This window comes from Lepidochelys kempii, chromosome 11 (genome assembly GCF_965140265.1).
Source record: "Lepidochelys kempii isolate rLepKem1 chromosome 11, rLepKem1.hap2, whole genome shotgun sequence".
Classification (NCBI taxonomy): domain Eukaryota; kingdom Metazoa; phylum Chordata; order Testudines; family Cheloniidae; genus Lepidochelys; species Lepidochelys kempii.
Genome location: NC_133266.1, coordinates 56,959,588 through 56,978,665, shown reverse-complemented (window position 1 = coordinate 56,978,665; position 19,078 = coordinate 56,959,588). Strand labels below are relative to the sequence as shown.

The window sequence follows — 19,078 nt, the reverse complement described above, 5'->3', positions numbered from 1 at the left end:
TTTGGTCCAGTGTATAATAATCAGAGTATGGAATAACAGAAAATACATGGCATTTATTTCTTTTACAAGTATCTGAGCTAATTAATTTCTTCATGTAGTGAAACAACAGCCTGGAGTATATACAATATGTGGGCAAAGAAAAATGCTTATAATGAAGAAAGAATGCAGAATAAGTATAACTGTCTGACTTCTTTCAATCAGAGGAGTCCTGAATAATATAAAAATAGTATAATGGCATGTCCTAGCTCATCATGAAGAAAGATACTGTTGGAATTAAATCTCAGATGGATGTTTTAAATAAATTCAAGTTCAAACGTTTATCTGAACAGTGCTTTGAAAATGGCAATGTAGCGTTTTTGTTAACATCTCCTCCTGAAAGCATAAAATAGCTCTTCTATCAAAGCAATTTTAAATGAACTCTATCCTGAATGAGAAATATCCTTCTTTTCCCCTTACCGCTGGGAGTTACGGTCATGCTAAAAGGTGATTAGAGTCAATCCCATTATCCGCTGCCATCTTTAAAAATGCTGAGTTATGTATAAATTAATTGCATCAATAACTATTGATATTCTAGGTTGGGCACTCACCATGTATCTTAGAAAATGCTGGTGATTCTTCTCATACTTCTTGTTGTTGTTGTTCCACAGAAGAACTTGGTAGTACACAGTAGCAAATACATTAGGGCGTGTCTATGTGGGGCAGTAGTGCACATCAGAGGGGTGTGAATTCTAATGCACACCAACGCGTGGCTCACTAGCTGACCTGTGTAAACCCTGCTGGCACACACTAAAAATTCCCTAGTGCGTGTTAATATAGACCCATTTCAAACAGTACTACATTAATGCACACTAGGGAACTTTTAGTGAACACCAGCAGGGTCTACACGGGCCACTTAGTGCACAACACATGGGAGTACATTAGAATTGTGCACTGATGAGCACCACCACACTATGCGGACAAGCCCGTAGAGACCTTCATGCATAATAAAAATTGTTGCTCAGTCAACATCAGTCACAAAGCAGCCCCTGCCTACTAATCTAGTGAGCACTCCTGAAAATCATTTCAGAAGGATTCGAGTTCCCCAGCTATCTTTGGGAAGGTTAAAGTGCCATGATGATAGTTGGTTTGGGAATGTCACAGGGGAGAAAAAAGAATAAATGACAAAGTCTTAATATGCAAAGTTAATCATTCTCAGAGGTGAAAACTTATTAGAGGTGTTCACAATCACACACGTACAAAATGCATTTACATAGATGTGTGTGTATATGTGTGTTGTGCATACAAAAACAAACTATATGAATGTTCAGGTTGCAAAACTAAGTACTAAAAAATTAGGAAATGCCAGATTTAAGATTGTCTGTGAGTATACAGGCTTCTACCACATGAGCTAACTGAAACTGGCAGCAATAGTAGGCTATTATCCTCTATGTGACTCAGCCACTAGAGGGTGATGAGAGACAGATTTAGCCAGTGTGTTTAACAGCTATTTGACAACAGAGGAATGTGGAGACTCAGGAATCCTGGATTCGATTCCAGGTTTTAGAGGGAGTGTGGTTTAGTGACCTATAGACCCTTCTGTCTCTGTACCCACTATTCTCTTTCTCTGATCCCCTCTGCATCGATCCATCCCTACCCCCAACTTGCTCCTCACCTCTCTGTATTCCTTCAGATCAGGTAGCTTCCTCTTCACTGCCTAGGCACTAGCAGCAGGAGCATGGAGAGAGAGAGAGAGAGAATCTTTCTACTGTCAGTTCTGGTGCCACAACAGCCCCCAGCGGCCGGGAACAGTGATTAATTGAAGGAAACGTCCTCCTCTCCATTGTCCAAACCCGGGGATAGAGCATGCTCAGTTGTTCTGTGGAGAAGGAGCATGCTCATTATAGTCGATACATAGGAGCTGTGAGAGTATGGGGAATGCTAAGTGCAGACAAAATTTTTGGAGAATGATATTGACAAACTCTAACAAATCTCTATTCGGCATGTGTGAGCTGCACTTTTCAGAAGTTTATATCTTAGATTTTCATGGGGCAATAAAAGGAACATTCCTGCCACAAGGACACCCCATTTTTCCACCACCGTCAGCCAAATTTCAAGTCCCTGCGCTAACCTATGGCATCATTACAGCTTCTCAATAAAGGAGTTTGTAAGAATTTTTTAACATGGGCAAGACAACATTTTCCCTAATCTCTGCCTCATAAATGACTGCATTATTTCATCTAAAACTTTCCAAAAAACTTCAGGCCAACACAAGGACTGGCATGGAAATTTTCAGCCCAAATGGTTAAAGTTTGGCAAAATTAAAAGCAACTGAAAACAGGGCCTATATAAGAAAGTGTTAGACAACCTTAATTATAGGCGATACTTCCAACGCCTTCTATAGCATATGTTGTGTGTGCATCATAAAATGTAGTTATCCTGAAAGTCTAGATAAATCAAAAGCAAGTTACAAATGTTATTCCCTCTAAAAACACTCAAATTATCTGCTTTAATTTGCAGTGAAGGAAATCTGGCCACAAAGCAAGTTGTTTTCCTTCAGAGACCTGTTATGTGGAATTCAAACACCCAGACCCCAGAGGTGAGTAAAGATTATGTTCTTACTGAGTCAGTATAAGGAGATAGTTGAATATGGACAGCTTTTGGTGGCTAAAGTCAGAGAGAGGAGGTAGAAGGGGAGGTGAGTTAATACCTTTTTTATTGGACCAACTCTGTTTGTGAGAGAGACAAGCTTTTGAATTTACACAGAGCTCTTCAGGTCTGGGAGGAGGTCTGAGTTATGCTAGTCTAGGCAAGAGATAATCAGGGCATGGACCAGGATCAGAGAGGGAGTGGGAGATTAGTACAGGATGTGGTGACAGCTTGGATGTGAGGAGAGAAGGACAGGGAGGGTTCAAATATGACTCCAACGACTCTGAGATTCTGGGAGGCTAATGGAGTTGTCAACACAGATGGACACAGGGAAGTTGTCTTATTATATCACACAAAACTATTACAATAATGTTTATCTGTGAAGTTGCTAATTTGGGGCTGGATACAGATGAACATTTCTGCAGCATCTTACAAGGCTGAGAATGCTAGCTCAAAGTAGAGGCAAATCTAGCTAGGGGGAAAGTGTGACCTGCACATGAAAGCCAGAAAGATAATAAAAGGGAAGGTCCATGGTAGAGATTTACAAAGCTATTTGGCAAAGGAGAGCTCACCAGTGCAGGATTTGTCCTGCCTTCCCTGCTGGGGCTGTGTGGATGCCAGAATTTACTGCACTCCATATCTGCAACTGCTGGTGCAACTCTGGCCCTTGACAGCATGTGATTATTACCACCAGCTGTATAATGCTCAATGTGCCTTTTATAGTGCTGCTACAAGGAGGGAGTTTCCCAAATGGAACAGGGAGCAGCTGAACTTCAGCTGCTGCAGGGGCTACTTTTAGGTCTTTTATTGTTAACACATTTTTTTCATGTGGTAACAGGTCCTGTCACACAGCTCACCTAAAGATTATGTTATCACTTGCATATTCTTCTCAATGAGTTTTGAGATCAGAATGAAGTTTTCTTTTTGATGTGGAATACCAGCAGAATTTGTATGGTTGCAGTGCACTGAAAGGCTTTCCAAAGTTCTTGATGGAACAAGCTACAGGATATCCAACCAGAGAAGTGATTAACTCTGGAAACAATATTTCAGTCTAAATAATAGCTTTTAGGCTATATACAAGATATTGTTTTCATCCATGTACTGCTTCACTTATTAACTAACTGCATTGCTACAGAAAAATTGAAATAAAATGCAAACCAGTCAAGAAGGGGAAAAACTAAACTAAACTAAAAAACCACAATGCAACCTATTACTGAGACAACTGCTAATATCCTCCAGAAACCTGCATCTAACTTTCTATAGTTAAGGCTCATTCTATCACTCTTTATTCCCTGATTTCAAATCCTAGTTTGCTTCTGTATGAAACTAAAAATCATTACCTAAAACTGTTGATACAAAAGCACCCTGCCTCTTGTCCCTCCCTTTCCACTTAAATAAATATATACAGCTCAAATTGTTATCTCCAATAATGTCACATTCTCTTCATCTACATACTTGCATTTTTTTAATCCTTTCACTGCTTTCTTGTCTCTTTACTCAAAGTATGAACTCCTTGCCTTCAAGACTCTGTATGCTGTCGCCCTTGCCTACATCTCAATAGGCTTCAACATATTCCTCCTCTTAGTTTTTGCCAGCACCTCAGGTTTTAATGCACCCTTTGTCTTTAGTCTCCAGCTTGTTGCTTTGCAACTTTTTTCACACTGCCCCTTTGTCTGGAACAGTTTCCTTCCTCCAGTACGCCAAACATCCTCAGTTATACTCTTCAAATCCTGTTATTTACTCTTCTCATGCCTGACATTAAACTCTTAATAATTTATCTCATTAAATTTTTTAAAAGGACATCTTGTTTGTTCCAAATCAGTGTTAGTTGTTAACAAACCAAACTATGTGACTTTTCTGAACTTTTCCTTTCCCTGTGTTTTTTTTTCTGCATTCTGTATAATTTGGATTGTAAATAATCTCTCAAGGACCTTGTCTTCCTGTATATCTGTAATACACCACACACACTACTGTTAATTATTATTATTATCTTCACCATGACCTATAAAGCAACATAGCTGCTCATGGTCAATTATAGAACAATTAAGACAGGTTCCCACTGTGAGAGGTTTACAAGCCAAGTAAACTATATAGTTTGTTAAAAATAATCCATCTGAGTGACTGATCAATCTTGTAAACGTGCTTGAAGTTCAAGACAGGAGACATTTGTACCCACCCGTTTAAATTCTCTGCATCACCTAATCTTGTGACAATCAGCAGTTAGATGACCTTTACATCCTTTGAGTTAAAGAACCATAAGGAGAGGGTGTGCTGTAGCCATTCTTTTATTTCATTGTAATCTGAATGCCTTGGCTTAAATATTAATGTACAGGAAGTCTGTAAATAAGGAATAGTTGATGTGTATCTACCTATTCTCATATGGGACCAGTGTATTTAAAACATAAAAGAACTCAGTATCTAAATACACATGCCCCTTCTAGCACTGATGAATGTTTTGTTTCTCTAGCAGGAAATCTCAATGCACTGAGGTCATTTCAGTGTGGAATGAGTAAGTGGTTCAGTCTGGAGCTGAATAGCATTTTCTAAACTTTTCCTGTTTTTTCCATTTATAACCTGATTTTTGTCTAAATCTTAAACTTGACTAAAGAGACAAAATGTCATAAAGGATAAATCATTTCAACAAAATGACCATGGATTAGCAACCAAACAATTCTTAACTCTATATACCTCCATTTAAGGGATGAAATCCATATGTTTACTAATTCTGCCTGACTAATGTAATCTGTCTCTCAAGCTGTGTACTATGCAGATAGATTTCAGGTATAAACTCAGTTACTGAGATCTGAAGCATTCTCCATTTTTAACCTCTGCCCTAGAAACCCTTCATGAATAAATTCTCATTAAGGTGATCCTTGCATGGGCTAGTTATAATCTGATATACGTGAGGTATTAAACACTGGCAAATTAATGTTTCTTTTTGCTTAGAGAGACCTAGGTGACCTCCATGGTGCTGAGGATTACACTTTGACTTATATTTTATTCCTATGTCTTTTTTCTGATGGCTGTTGTGAAGTTTGCATTATGTTGAAGCTGTAGTTTTTCAAGAAACCTCTTTAGGCCCAAAATGTAGGCTTTATGAAAACAAGAGAATTGTCTGTTGTTTAAAAATAAAATTCTGATGGAAACAGTTTTTTTGTTTGGGTCTAAACATCCCCCTAAAGCATTTGCAGCTCAACATTCCAGCACAATATAGCCCTTGACAGTCAGAAAGTGAAACTGACTAGGTTACTTCAGTGTTTAAACTGGCTGAATGACACAAAGTAAATAAACAGCCTTAGTATTGCCTATTCCATCATTTAAATATAATGAGTCAAGCTCCAGAAACCATGAGATTGGCTTAAAAATCATGAAATTTTAAAATCAGTAATTTTGAGGTTCTTTTTATTTGCTTTCTCATATTGGAGTCTTTAGGGTTCACAAGTTTTAAGCTTTTCTCTGCAACTATAAGGGCTAGAAATGCACTTTATTTTTGTTTTCTAAGAAAGTTGAGATTACCAGGTAATAACATGATTCTAGCAGCAGGGGCTTTAAGAAAAACACCAAATATCACAGCATTCATAGTAAAAGTCATGAGAGTTGGCAACACTGTAAATATCAGCCCCTGTCCTCCCTTCTACTGCAAAGGGTGTGGAAGCCCAACCCCAGATAGCGGCTGGTATATGCAGCTTACTTTTCTCAGCAGCAAGCATCTGCACGGTTTTGGGGAAAATGCCCCAAACTTGTCCTGTGGCTCCACAGGCCCCCTCCCCCCCACTCTGAAGAAAGCATTAATTAGGAACTGTCCATTTCCTCTCTCCCCCACTTCAGGCTTTATGATGGGATGGTAGAGTTTTGTCTGGCCCATGATTTCCTTACTTTACCAGAAGAGGTGTAATATTTCAATGGCCTCTTGGATTACAGGGCCATATTATTTTAATGTTTTTTGTCTAATCAGAGTTATAACATTTGTTTCCCTCGGCAAATGGTTCAGAGGGTGGTGCAGCTAAGTCAGAAAAGCAACCTTGAATGATAAAGCTCTGACACTGACCCATACACAAAGTTTTATTTTACTTTTTTCCTTCCTTTCGTGCAGGCCTCGCCACCGCCTCACTGAGGCAGCCAAACAAAACCTATTTCCCTTCTCTTTCTCCAGGGGCCACTACTTCCCTTTCGTCTTAATTCACAGTCTGTCATGTATCACTCACCTCCACATCCCTTTCCTTTAGCCAAAAGGGACATTTTTTAATAGTTTCAGAAGGGGTGCAGGAAAAAGGGGTGCAGTTCAAACTGTATAGGAGAGAATTAATTCTGTCTAATGGTTTGAGAATGGCACAAGGGGTCAGGAACTCCTGTGTTCTCATCTTTGCTCTGACACTGACTTTGTGTGATCTTGGTCAACTCATTTAACCTATCCGTGCCTCAGTTTTCTCAACTACAAAATAGAAATAATTATGCCTATTCAAAGGGGTGAAATGAGAAATAGTTGGTTAATGTTTGTAAATGGCTCTGAATCTGTAAAGTGCTATATAAGTGATAAATAATATAACAGCTACTTTCTGTTAACATGGGTCCGTGTGCTTGCTCTAACCTTGGTCCTGTACAGTGTCTTTGCTTGCCTTTTGATCTGAGGCAATTACTTTCTTCTTTCTCAAACTGAATAAATTATTTCTTAAGTTTTATTCTTTATATTTATTTCTCATTTCTATACTCCAAAGGAGTTTGTAATGTAGGGCAGCTATATTCTGGAACAAAAAATTCCTGTGGTGTCACATAAATCTCCTCTGTAACTACTCCTTAAATTAAATTCATACCTTTTTGGTGTGGAACCTTTTTAATCCTTTTAGCTGTTCATTCCGAAATCCAGGTTCTAACTCAGTTTTTTGCCTGTTCTATTTAACTCAATGCTCAAACATCTCTTGTGTTTCAGAAGAAATCCACAAGGCAGCTCAGAAGTGATGAGAAAGGCAAAGTCTCTAGCAGAAGTATTGGATTAGACACAGCTACATCTCGCCCTGCAGAAAGTGGGCATCCACCTGATGAGTTTCATCTGTCTCCTTTTAAACCATGTTGGAGCAAGGAGGGATCTGCCCCATATGAAAGCTTCTCAGGATTCAATAGCAGCGATAGTGTGTTAAGGGAACTGGATGATGGACAGTTCGAGCAGGAAGATGGAGCCACTCAGGTCACATGTATGTGACCAAGTAAGTAACTTGTATTGGAGGGAACTGTAAATAATTAAAACAAATGTAAAGACTGAATTTACTACATTACTTTATATGCATTTGTATAATCCTTTGGTTTTCCCAGACTCATGTTTATATATCTTTTGCTTCTTTCTAGAGTTATACTGTTAGCAAATAATACTACTACTGTAAAATACCGTGGGTTTATGTCTGTTCTTAATGGAACATTGCATTTCTAGAACTCTGCTAACTTCACTGGTGATATTCTCAATGATGCTTATAAACAACAGGGAAGAAAACCTGGCAGATCAGTTATGGCTTGTGGTCTAAGAGACAGTGGAGTGGGAAAACAATGCTTTCCACAAGTAGAGGGAAATGGTATTTTTCTAAAAGAGTATCACAAATGTTAGAGGATTTTAAAAAGTTAACTATAAAATACTTGACTGTCCTTTTAAGTTTTAATTGCAATTTTCAGTTTATTTGCCTTGCCTAAATCCAGAACCTGTTAAACCTAGAAATTTCAGTGCTGCACTTTCAGTCTCAATGAGAGTACTATAGCAGGATGTACCTAACACACAAAGCCACATTCCAGCTTGCATGTGTGCACACCGTTAAAACCAAGGGCAATGGGAGTGTGTGGGGTGGATGTTTTCTGCCCTTATTCAGTTCCATCTAAAATAAAGGAGCTGTCAGGGACAATCCAAAGCTAAGACAAAGGACCTCCCAGGGCATAGTCAGCACAACTAAGTATTACCTTGCCAGTTAATAGAAACAGGTCATTTGGAAGGCTATGCAGAGAGTGCTACCAGTAAGATTATGGATGCACAGTAATGCTGCGTGTATATAGCTCTGTTTTGGGGGCAGTCATGTGGAGAGGCAAAATTTGACCCCTTGGCTCATATATGAAAATATAAAAGCTATGTCTCAACTGAATACCTAATCAGTGTGTGTAAAATGTATTCACCTGTTCATAAAGTTCCTGGCTGGAAGAGTCTTGCTTGCAGAGGTAATTATGAAAACTATTATAGATCAGCATCCTCAAGGAGAGTAGCTCAAGAGGCTTGAGTACTAAAAGACCCTAACATTGATGTAGGTGTGTTGGAAGAGGTGTTAATAATGATTTTCTGCAGCTATATTGCAATAATACTTGATTCAGTCACTGCCTAATTTGATCAGCCATTTAGTTTATTAAAAACCTCTGGAACCAAGTCATTAGTATAAAAATAAATTAACATCCTTTCATCCTTTATTCTGATCAATGTTGGGCTCTTTAGGCTGGTATTGTAATTCAGTCATTGCCTATAGAAAGTTGCCATTTAATTAGAATCATAGAATATCAGGGTTGGAAGGGACCTCAGGAGGTCATCTAGTCCAACCCCCTGGTCAAAGCAGGACCAAATCCCCATTTTTTGCCCCAGATCCCTAATAGAGAATGCAAAAATTTTAAATGAGAAAAGTGTTGAGAATGGGGGAAGCTAAAGAAAAATGTCTGTGCTGATGATAAAGGTGATTGAGTGCAACTAAAACTTGCATTATTCAAACACTGTTATGGACATTATAAGCACAAGCTGTGACATGCACCTTCACAAGGCATTTGTTTAACTGAAATTAGTGATTGATCCTATTAAACTGATGGAAACAGATTTGGCCAAAATAAGAATGGCACAGTACTAAGGAAATGTAATTAAATGACAATCAGGGTCTTTTTACTACAGCTGGATGGAAGGAAGGCCTCACTTAACTGACCCTTCTCTTTCTTTAACCACTTTGCGCACACGATGTATTAGGTAAAATCCCCCTCTTGTATGATCCCATATACCTCCCCATTGAAGTGCCTTTATTCCAGTAAATATTTGTACTTCAAAGAAGGCCACTGTGTTCTATTGCCATAGTGGAGATCAGCAATGGAGAGAACAGCATTAACAGACTGCAAAGGGACTTTTGGCCTAGACTGGTAGGAGAGCGGAATTCACAGTGTACAGACAGAATGATACTGGGATCCTCAGGGGCCAGCAGAGTGGGGAGAACATGTTTGTTATTACTGTGTAATGAGCAACACTGAATCAGGGAAAGGTTTAGTGCTATTTCAGTTCAATTCAATTCCGTGAGGTGGTTTGTTTGTTTGTTTGTTTGTTTGTTTCCAGAAAATCCAAGAAATAGCACACGTCAGATAATAAAGTTATTGTAATGGGAGCTGGTAACAACCCCTCCATGTAAGCTGCCTAACAGCTTTTCTATTGTAGAAGATTCTTGCCGGTTTGTTCAGGTGTTCTGAGAAACTGTAACACCTCTAGGTATTTAAATTTGGCAGAGCCAAATGCTTGGATTAGAGATGTGCCTTTTACTTGTCCCATGAAATTCCATTCAGGTTTGGCGGAGTTATAAATGGTTTAAAATTGCCATTTCCCTTCTTGCTCTTGAATTCCTCAGGAAAATGCTGGCAGCGTGTCAAAATAATAACTGAATTCGAAAGTTTTAAGAGCCAAGTCCATCCCACAGCAGCGCACACAACTGGGTACACTGGGAACTGCCAGAGTAGCTATAGCAGTGGGGTTTGGGGGAAGAGCTTAGATGGGGCTTCCCCCATGCCCTCAGCCAAACAGACCCAGCATCTCATCCATTTCTGGGGAGCTTGCTACACCTCCCAAAGTGGAGGGGACAGAGAAATCTAAGCCCTGGTCTACACTGAGGTGGGCGGGGGGGGATCAATCTAAGTTACGCAACTTCAGCTATGTGAATAACGGAGCTGAAGTCGACATACTTAGATCGACTTACCATGGTGTCTTCACCACGGTGAGTCGACTGCTGCTGCGCCCCCGTTGACTCTGCCTACGCTTCTCTCCGCGGTGGAGTACAGGAGTCAACGGGAGAGCACTTGGGAATCAATTTATCGTGTCTAGACTAGACTAGATATGATAAATTGATCCCCGCTGGATCCATCGCTGCCCGCCAATCCGGCGAGTAGTGAAAACATACCATAAGTCAGGCTCCTCAACCACCTCCAGGGATCCAGCACATAGTTCCACTCCTCCTCTAGGATAATAGCCTTCTTCTGCAGCCAGCTAATGTAGTTAGTCCTGTAGCTCAGGTGGTAGTTTGTTTTGCATTGCTGAAAGTTTGGGGTTCAAATTATCATAATGATGCAGGAATGGGGGGTGTAAGTTCTTACAGTTGTACATAAAATGTTTTTACTTTTTTCCTTTAAAAAAGCTACATTAAAAAATAGTTTGGGTTGCAAAGCCTAGCACTTGCAGGTTAGGAGATGCCAGTTTTAGGGCTGCCAATGCAACCTTCATTTGGCTCCCTGGTGCCTATTAATTATGGTGATTCTTTTTTGAACCCTGTTATGGTCTTGGCCTTCACAACATCTTCTGGCAAGGAGTTCCACAGGTTGACTGGGCGCTATGTGAAGAAATACTTCCTTTTATTTGTTTTAAACCTGCTGCCTACTAATTTCATTTGGTGACCCCTAATTCTTGTGTTATGTTGTGTTATGGTAAAGTCTTTAATTGTATTATCACATGCTGTTTTTTCTGCAGGACCCCTGCTTCAATCAGTACACAAGGGGAAACTTAAAAGCTAGGAAATGCCAGATTTATGTTGAGTGCTTGACTTTGTAACCAGAAAAACAAATGACATTAAAAGATAGTTAATATACAATAAATACTTAGAGTATACCAGTCAAATCTGAAGAAGCAGCTAAATACACACAGGAAATAGGCAAATGTATCATTACAATATACCAAGAATTTGGTAACATGCAAACTTAAAGCTTTTTCCAAGTTATAAAAGCTCCAGTCCACCTACTTTTGGGGGAAAAGGGCTAACTTGTATTCCTGTGTGGGATAGTTTAATGGAAATAAATCCTAGAGAACATAAAACTTAACTGCAACCTCAAGTAACATGTTATCATTGAAGAGTATTAAATTAAGCACAATTAATCTTTCTGGGTAAAGTTAAATACGTTCACCTCCAAAAAAGAACAAAAGCTAACATAACATACACTAGTTTAGAACTAATTTTTCTCTGAGATCAGCTGTTGGAATCTCAGATAAGCAATGCAAATAAAGAATTATCTTGCCCATGTGCATAAACTGGAGGATTTTTCCGTACTCTGAACAGAGTTTATGCTAGATTCACACCACTTGCATGTCGGGGAAAAGGGATCTTTCAGAAGGTAAGTGGGGTTTGTGCAGAGAGTGTGTTTTTTAGCACATCCCCACTTTTAGAAAAACAGGTTTTGTTTGTTAATTGAGAGACAAGCGACACCTCTAAAGTCAGGACAAATAAAATCTGATCACCTCTGTTTAATTCCCTCCTCCTTCCTGCAAGCTTTAACTGTAGCTCAGTCTTTGTCCCTTAGATACTAGTGATAATCCAGCTTTAATATCTTACCAGCTTCTGTGAAGCCTTTCCCAACCCTATAAACCCCTTTGACACATAGTAAAGCTGTAGGCCATCGCCCATAACCCTATTCTACAGCTGTGCTGACGCCCAGCACTTTTGTATTTCACTCATTTAATAGACGATAGATGAGTTTCTTCTCCCCCCTGCAGGAGGCCCGGTATACAGACTATTTAACTCAGGCGTGATTTTCTCAGAACACTCATCTTGTATACTAGGACTTTTTATTTTCTTTTGCCACATAACCAGTGAGTGTAAGGGCTTTCGTAATTCTTCCCCGTCTGCCTATAAATTCCTGCCACAGGCTTGAGGTCACTTAAGAGAGATGGAACTTTCAAAGGATGACCCTACAAAACAACATCAGAAACGTAAATACAGTTAGTCACCAGAACTGGTGGTATTCATCTAAAGGAGATAAAATACAGACTAAAAGATCTAGAGTAGAGCACAGCCTGAAGGATAGAAATTGTTCCTTAAAACAAAGCAGTAACTTATCCGGTGTCCAGATTGAAGAAAAGCAGCTGAGATGGGGATGGGTAATAAGATACGAAGCCTTTCACCTCTCAGAATACTGCCCTGCAAAGTTCTGCACACCCTCAACTCCCACTACAGTCACATTAGGTCACTCAGCACCTTGCAGAATTGGGCCCCAAATTGCCAGTTCGGCAGCAACCCAAAGTTACTGCTGTTTGGTAGCCATTACAAAATGAGTTTATGGTCTTCGTTCAGGTGAGCTACTGAGCTGCTTTTTTCAAATCTATTTTTGACCAAATATAAAGTAGCACAGACAATTTGGGAGTAATTAAAACATTCTGAATAACTAGTGAAAAAAGGTAGCTAACAGGAATGCTTAGAAAATGATAGACCTATCAGCAGATTTTGATAACATGCCTCCTAGGGCAAAATGGAATTGACTAAAGAATTTATCAAACTGATAATTCTTTTTGAAGCTGTAGGAGAAATAGGCCTGGAAAAAATATGGTACTTATATTCAGAAAAGGGAGGAAAGGAATGGTCCCAGTAATTACTTCTGGTAAATCTATCTTTTATTCTTAGCAAGATGGTAGAAGAAATGTTAGCGAGAGAATGTACAAGTTGAGAAGATAATAAACTATGAGCAATCTGCACAGGTTTATCAAGAAAAACTGCACCAAACTCGATTGCTATTTTTGATAAAATTACAAAATTAGGCCCTGATACAGCAATGAGTTTTATAGCTCATTGCAGGATGGGAGACTTAGTGGACAAAAATAATAAAGTAGCTGTTATATTTTTAACTTTTAGTAAAGCACACTGTCCCATGAAATTTTGGTTGGAATATGAATTCATGTGGGTTCTCCCTGAGCACTGGCACCAAAATTGAACAGTCTGAAAAACCATTAAAGATAAATTAATAATAAAGTCAAAGGATAGCACTGGGGGAAAGTGCCTAGTGGGGTTCTGCTGAGATTTGTGTTGGGTCCAAATCACTGGAAGTTCAGTGGCTATATTTAGTTCCTCCCAGCTGCTTCCTGCTGTCCATCATGTTCAAAGCACAGCAAAGAGATGTCCAAATATTAAGACAGACACACCTTGAAATAAAATTGCTCAGTGAGGTATTGGAAGACATTATCAATGTTTAGAGTCACTCCTTTTCCTGTTTGAATAGCATAATGCTGTTGTATTTGGGCTTCCAGTACTGCATGACAAATGTTCTAAGACAAGTTTTCATAACAACATTTGTTAGCTTTTGTAACCCTCAGGCCCCAGTTTTTAAACAAAACAAACTTGGAACCTCAATAATCTGGCAGTGTCCCACTTAAAGACCTAAAGTTGTAAGGTACTGGACCAAATTCAGAGGTGGTATGTAATTTCCACCTCAGCATTGCCCGTCTAGGCTGCTGTAAGTCACTTACATTAATTTTAACATCCTTACATTCACCTCTGAATTTGGCCCATTAATTCAAAATTGCCTTCATTGTATTCAAAATTCTCCCTGGTTCTGTGCCAGAGTATCTAATGGACACTGTGTATCTTTTCTCCCCTCCTGCTTACTTCCTCTTCAATTTTCAATAATTGAGCTGGTATTGGTAAGAAAATTTGCTGTTTAAAACTTTTATTTCTTCGAGTGCTTGCTCTCACCGATTCCAATTAGGTGTGTGCATGCGCCATGTGCACGGCCGTTGGAAAGATTTTCCCCTAGCAGCATCTGTCGGGTTTGCTTGGAGCTCCCTGGAGTGGTGCCTGCATGACGCTCAATATATGACCCTGCTGACCCAGCGCCCCCTCAGTTCCTCCTTGCCAGCTACTCCGACAGAGGGGAAGAGGGGCAGGTTTGGAATGGATATGAGCAACACATCTCGAAGAACAACAGTTACAAAGGTGAGTAACCGCTTTTTCTTCTTCAAGTGCTTGTTCATATCGATTCCAATTAGGTGACTCCCAAGCCTTACCTAGGTGGTGGGGTTGGAGTGAAGGAACGTTGACTGGAGTACCGCTCTACCGAAAGCTTCATTGTCTCTGGCGTGCCAGACGATGGTGTAGTGCGAGGACCAAGTCGCTGCCCTGCAGATTTCCTGGATCGGTACCTGGGCCAGGAACACCACTGATGAGGCCTGGGCCCTAGTGGAGTGTGCGGTGACAGCTGGGGTCATCACACCCGCCAGCTCATAGCAAGCACAGATGCAGGACTTGATCCAGGAGAAAATTCTTTGAGAGGAGATGGGGAGGCCCTTCATCCAGTCCGCCACTGCAATGAAGAGCTGGGTCGATTTCCTGAATGGCTTAGTGCACTTGATGTAGGAAGCCAGAGCCCTGTGGACATTGAGGGAATGCATTCGCTTTTCCTGGGAGTAGCATGAGGTTTAGGGTAAAAAACTGGCAGGAAAATATCCTGGCTGGTGTGAAAGGCCAACACCACCTTGGGGAGAAAGGCCAGGTGCGGTCAGAGTTGCACCTTATCCTTGTGGAAGACCTATGTAATGGCGACCAGGAAAGCTGTCTTCCAGGAAAGATACAGGAGGGAGCACGTGGCCAGCAGTTTGAACAGGGGCCCCATGAGTCGCGAAAGGACCAGGTTGAGGACATGACAGCATCCTGGTAAGCTTTGGTTTGAGACCTGCAATTTGGGCCCCCCTCAGGTTAACATTAGACTGTTAAAGAAGAGCCAATGAAGAATGAAGGTCTTGTGAAGCTTTTGGCACTGTTGCTATACTGAATAGGCTAGCTACTACTGAAAACTTGCCAGCAGGCAGGCATTTTAAGCAGCTGATGACTAGACCTTTTATTTAACTTCATTCTAGGGTACAATTACATAGTAACTCGGGCATGTTGGGAATTGAGATTAAATAGACATTGCCTATGGCAAATCTTCCCTATTGCAGCAATATCTGAGGCAGTCAATGCTGAGGAATGACAAATCAGACAGCTGTAAAATGACATTTTGGCTTCTGTGACCAGGGCATATTGATACCTCTGTAACAAAGAGTTTACACTGCTAATGAACACAGATAGAAGTGTTTATCAGTCTGACTCTGTTTACCAATAATGTGTCACAAGCTTGACTACTTTTAGACTCACAGTTGACTTATGTTTTTATAATTGAAACAGGATCTAAGTGAGGACTTCAAAAACTAATTAATTTCTTTTTTCAATTTTCTGGTTCTATAAGCCAACAACCAGGTGCAACCTCATTCTGAATCCTGACCCCTAGCCTACTCCAAGAGATTGGGTTGCACCTGTCCTTGAAAATGCCAGAGGCCACTTAGACATGTCCCTGAGGCTCAAGGTTTGGCCAGGCCCTTTCCACTCTTCCTCCAGCTTCCCTGCCTCCAGCAGTGTGGCCATAGCAACAGCTCAGCATTGCTGCCTTATCCAGTGCAATCCTAGCTTTAATGGCTCATTTGGGGGAATAGTGACAACAGCTTTCATCATTCTCTCACCTTTTCCTTAGGGGACTGACAATTCTAGGGCTATAAACTGGCCGTCAACAAGTTTAGGCTCAAAATTAGGTGACTGTTTTTAACCGTTCAGAGGAGTGAAGTTCTGGAACAGCCTTCCAGGGAGAGCAGAAGGGGCAAAAAACCTAATTGGCTTCAGAACTGAGCTTGAAAAGTTTATGGTGGGGGTGGTATGATGGGTCTGCTTATGATGGCATGTGGCCCATTGCCAACTGCCAGTAGCAAAAATCCCCAGCTGCTAGAGATGGGACACTACACAGGGAGTTACTACAGATAATTCTTTTCCACATATCTGCCTGGAGGGTCTTGCCCACATGCTCAGGATCTAACTAATCATCATATTTGGGTTGGGAAGGAATTTTCCCTCAGGTCAGATTAGCAGAGACCCTAATCTAGCATAATTAAATAAACTAGTGTAAATGATGAATTCTCTGTAACTTGAAGTCTTAAAACCATGATTTGAGGACTTCAGTAATTCAGCCAGAGGTTAGGGGTTTATTACAGGAGTGGCTGGGTGAGGTTCTCTGGCCTGCAATGTGCAGGAGGTCAGACTAGATGAGTCCAGGACTTTGTTCCCTGAACAGGACCACCAGCTGTACTCCTCTCCAATGGGTGGAGCAAGCCAAAGGCCAGGAGCTGCTCCACCTGTGTGGAGACAGGCTCTCTCACACACAGGAGGAGTCTGCTGTGATTACCCCAAGATTGCAAGACCTCAGTCAAGGGAAGAGTCTGAGTCTAGACAGCCTGTTCAGACTTTCCCACTAGCCACACTGCCTCAAGAAACATGTCCATGAGGTTAAGTCCGTCCTCTGCAGCTTTTGGGACACAACAACTGAACCAACATCACCGATCAATGACTTTCCAGAGAAACTCCATCCAGACTACTGCCAAAGAGCTGCAGGCTCCCATTTCAGCTTCCCAACTGGGTAACCAAGTAACTTAACAAGGCATCAGGCACCGTTTTAGACTCTCCTCCTTTTTACAAATGTTCCCCTGCCCTTCCCTCCCATTATTTGTACGCTGTTGAGGAAGGACTGTGCTAAAGACATGCTGCATGGGATATCACCTCAAGGGGAGCTGCCATCAAAAAAGAGACCCCCTTCTCCTGCAGGAACAATCATTCTCCCACCAAAAGGGAAAAAAGGCAAAAATCACTCCCGATCCTCATTTCCTTCCACAAGCTCTGACTACTCCCAAACTCTCAACTTCAGATCATAACCCCAAACTTGAGACGCAGGAGAGGTTCTTTCTGCCAGGCATGTGAGAAAAGTGGTAAAACCAGTGAAATCCAGTCAGAGAGAAGGTGAGTGGGGTAAAGCCAAGGGATATCTCCTATCCAACACAAAGACACAAAATTTACCACCCCCTGTATACTCAGCCTTTGAAGAAATCTCTAGGGAGGAATGGGAAATGGTTGTCAGCAATCCCTGAAATTCTAGAAGGTTCCAAAACCCAAAGATTCTCCCAATTTTCCCTCAAGTTAATGCAGCAGTAGCATTTCTGGGTAAGACTTTCTTCCCAAGAAATCCTGGAGGCATGAACATAGAAGACACACTTAGAAAAGAGGGACTTGAAAGCTTCAGCAGCCGGCCTTGAGCCCTCATTGGGAACAATATACTTAGACCCACAATGACCTAATGAACTCCAGAACCATGATGAATTTAAGTCAGTACTAAAGGAAATAAACCTAGTGACAGCAACTCTGTATGAATCCAGGTCTTAGTCTAGACATCAGGTGAGCGAGGGAGACAGCAAAGCAAGAAAACTCACTGGAGCTTCATTTTCCTTCACGTGGTCTCTTGAGATTTTTGGGTGAAAGGTACTGTATAGCATAATATTGCTTAATATGGCAGCTCCCAATTAATGAGCCACAAAATAAAACAAGTGCCAAAGGTGGAACTATTTGGCAACCTTTTTGGCAGTTTCAGAAGAAATGCAAGGATTGAATGCACATGGATTATCTTCTCATTGTATGAGATGACCCCCACCAGTTCAGGGCTGAAGCATATTGCTAGGCGGTAGGCACCTTACACTGCAGGTGTCTGTGCATTATACTAGCAGAAATAGGACTCTGTGATGTCCCTGTGCAAGTTTTCATAACTTAATTCACACATCATTATTTAAAACAAACTTTTTTCAAAGAGTAATCAGCTGACGTTAAGAGACAAGTTTTCAAAAGTGCCTTCCAAATTGCTCTAGCAGATTTTACATATGTATGTGATTATATAGGTAGGTCTCAATTTAGCATTTGTGAATTGTATAGTTAAATGTGTGACTACTTGATTTGTGCATACAAATGGCTTTACATGTATACAAAAGAATAGCTTTGAACATTTAACCCATAAAATGCACCATACTTCACCAAAAAGAGCTTAAAGACAGCAATGACTATTAATATGGGCCCTTTCAAAAAGCTAGATGCCTAAACAGTGGGATCAAAATTACTAAGCAACCAACAACTCCCCTCAGTGAATAAGAGTGATAGAGTGCTGATCACTTTTTAAACATGAGGCAATTTATTCAAGTGCCTTAGTAAGGATGTAGGAACTCAACTTTAGGAGTATATTTTTACAACCTTGAATGAGACAAATTTTGTGTCAATGTATTTTCAGAATCAGCAAAGTCTACATGTTTTTCATTTCATGAAATAATAAACTGGATTATTTAAATTACACTTAACATTCCTTCCTGGTCACAAATGTTGTCATACAGGTGCAGTCAATCACACATTCTCAAGATGTATTCTACTCTCCAAATTAGAATTCCGGTGAGAATGGATCTGTCTCAAATGCTCCCTTCCTCGCTGCTCTTTTCATCTGCCATCCACGTTATTTCTTGTCACTGTTTCTATTTAGTATTTTCTGTTATGGATTTCTCCATTTTTCCTCATCTCCCCATAACCAATGAACATTGCATATATTTTGTATT

General features: G+C 40.5%; 1 protein-coding gene across 3 annotated transcripts in view; it reads left to right on the top strand.

Moving 5' to 3' along the window:
- Positions 1–11,885, top strand: part of RFTN2 (raftlin family member 2) — a 53,177-nt gene extending 41,292 nt beyond the window's left edge. For 2 of the 3 annotated variants that reach the window (XM_073306313.1, XM_073306315.1), the window contains 2 exons: positions 2,497–2,575; positions 7,553–11,885. In XM_073306313.1, the coding sequence (XP_073162414.1) occupies positions 2,497–2,575; positions 7,553–7,822 (349 nt within the window). In that variant the 3' untranslated portion in view covers positions 7,823–11,885. The remainder of the gene's footprint in view (positions 1–2,496; positions 2,576–7,552) is intronic. The other variant, XM_073306314.1, reaches the window with a different exon arrangement.
- Positions 11,886–19,078: the final 7,193 nt, after the last annotated feature.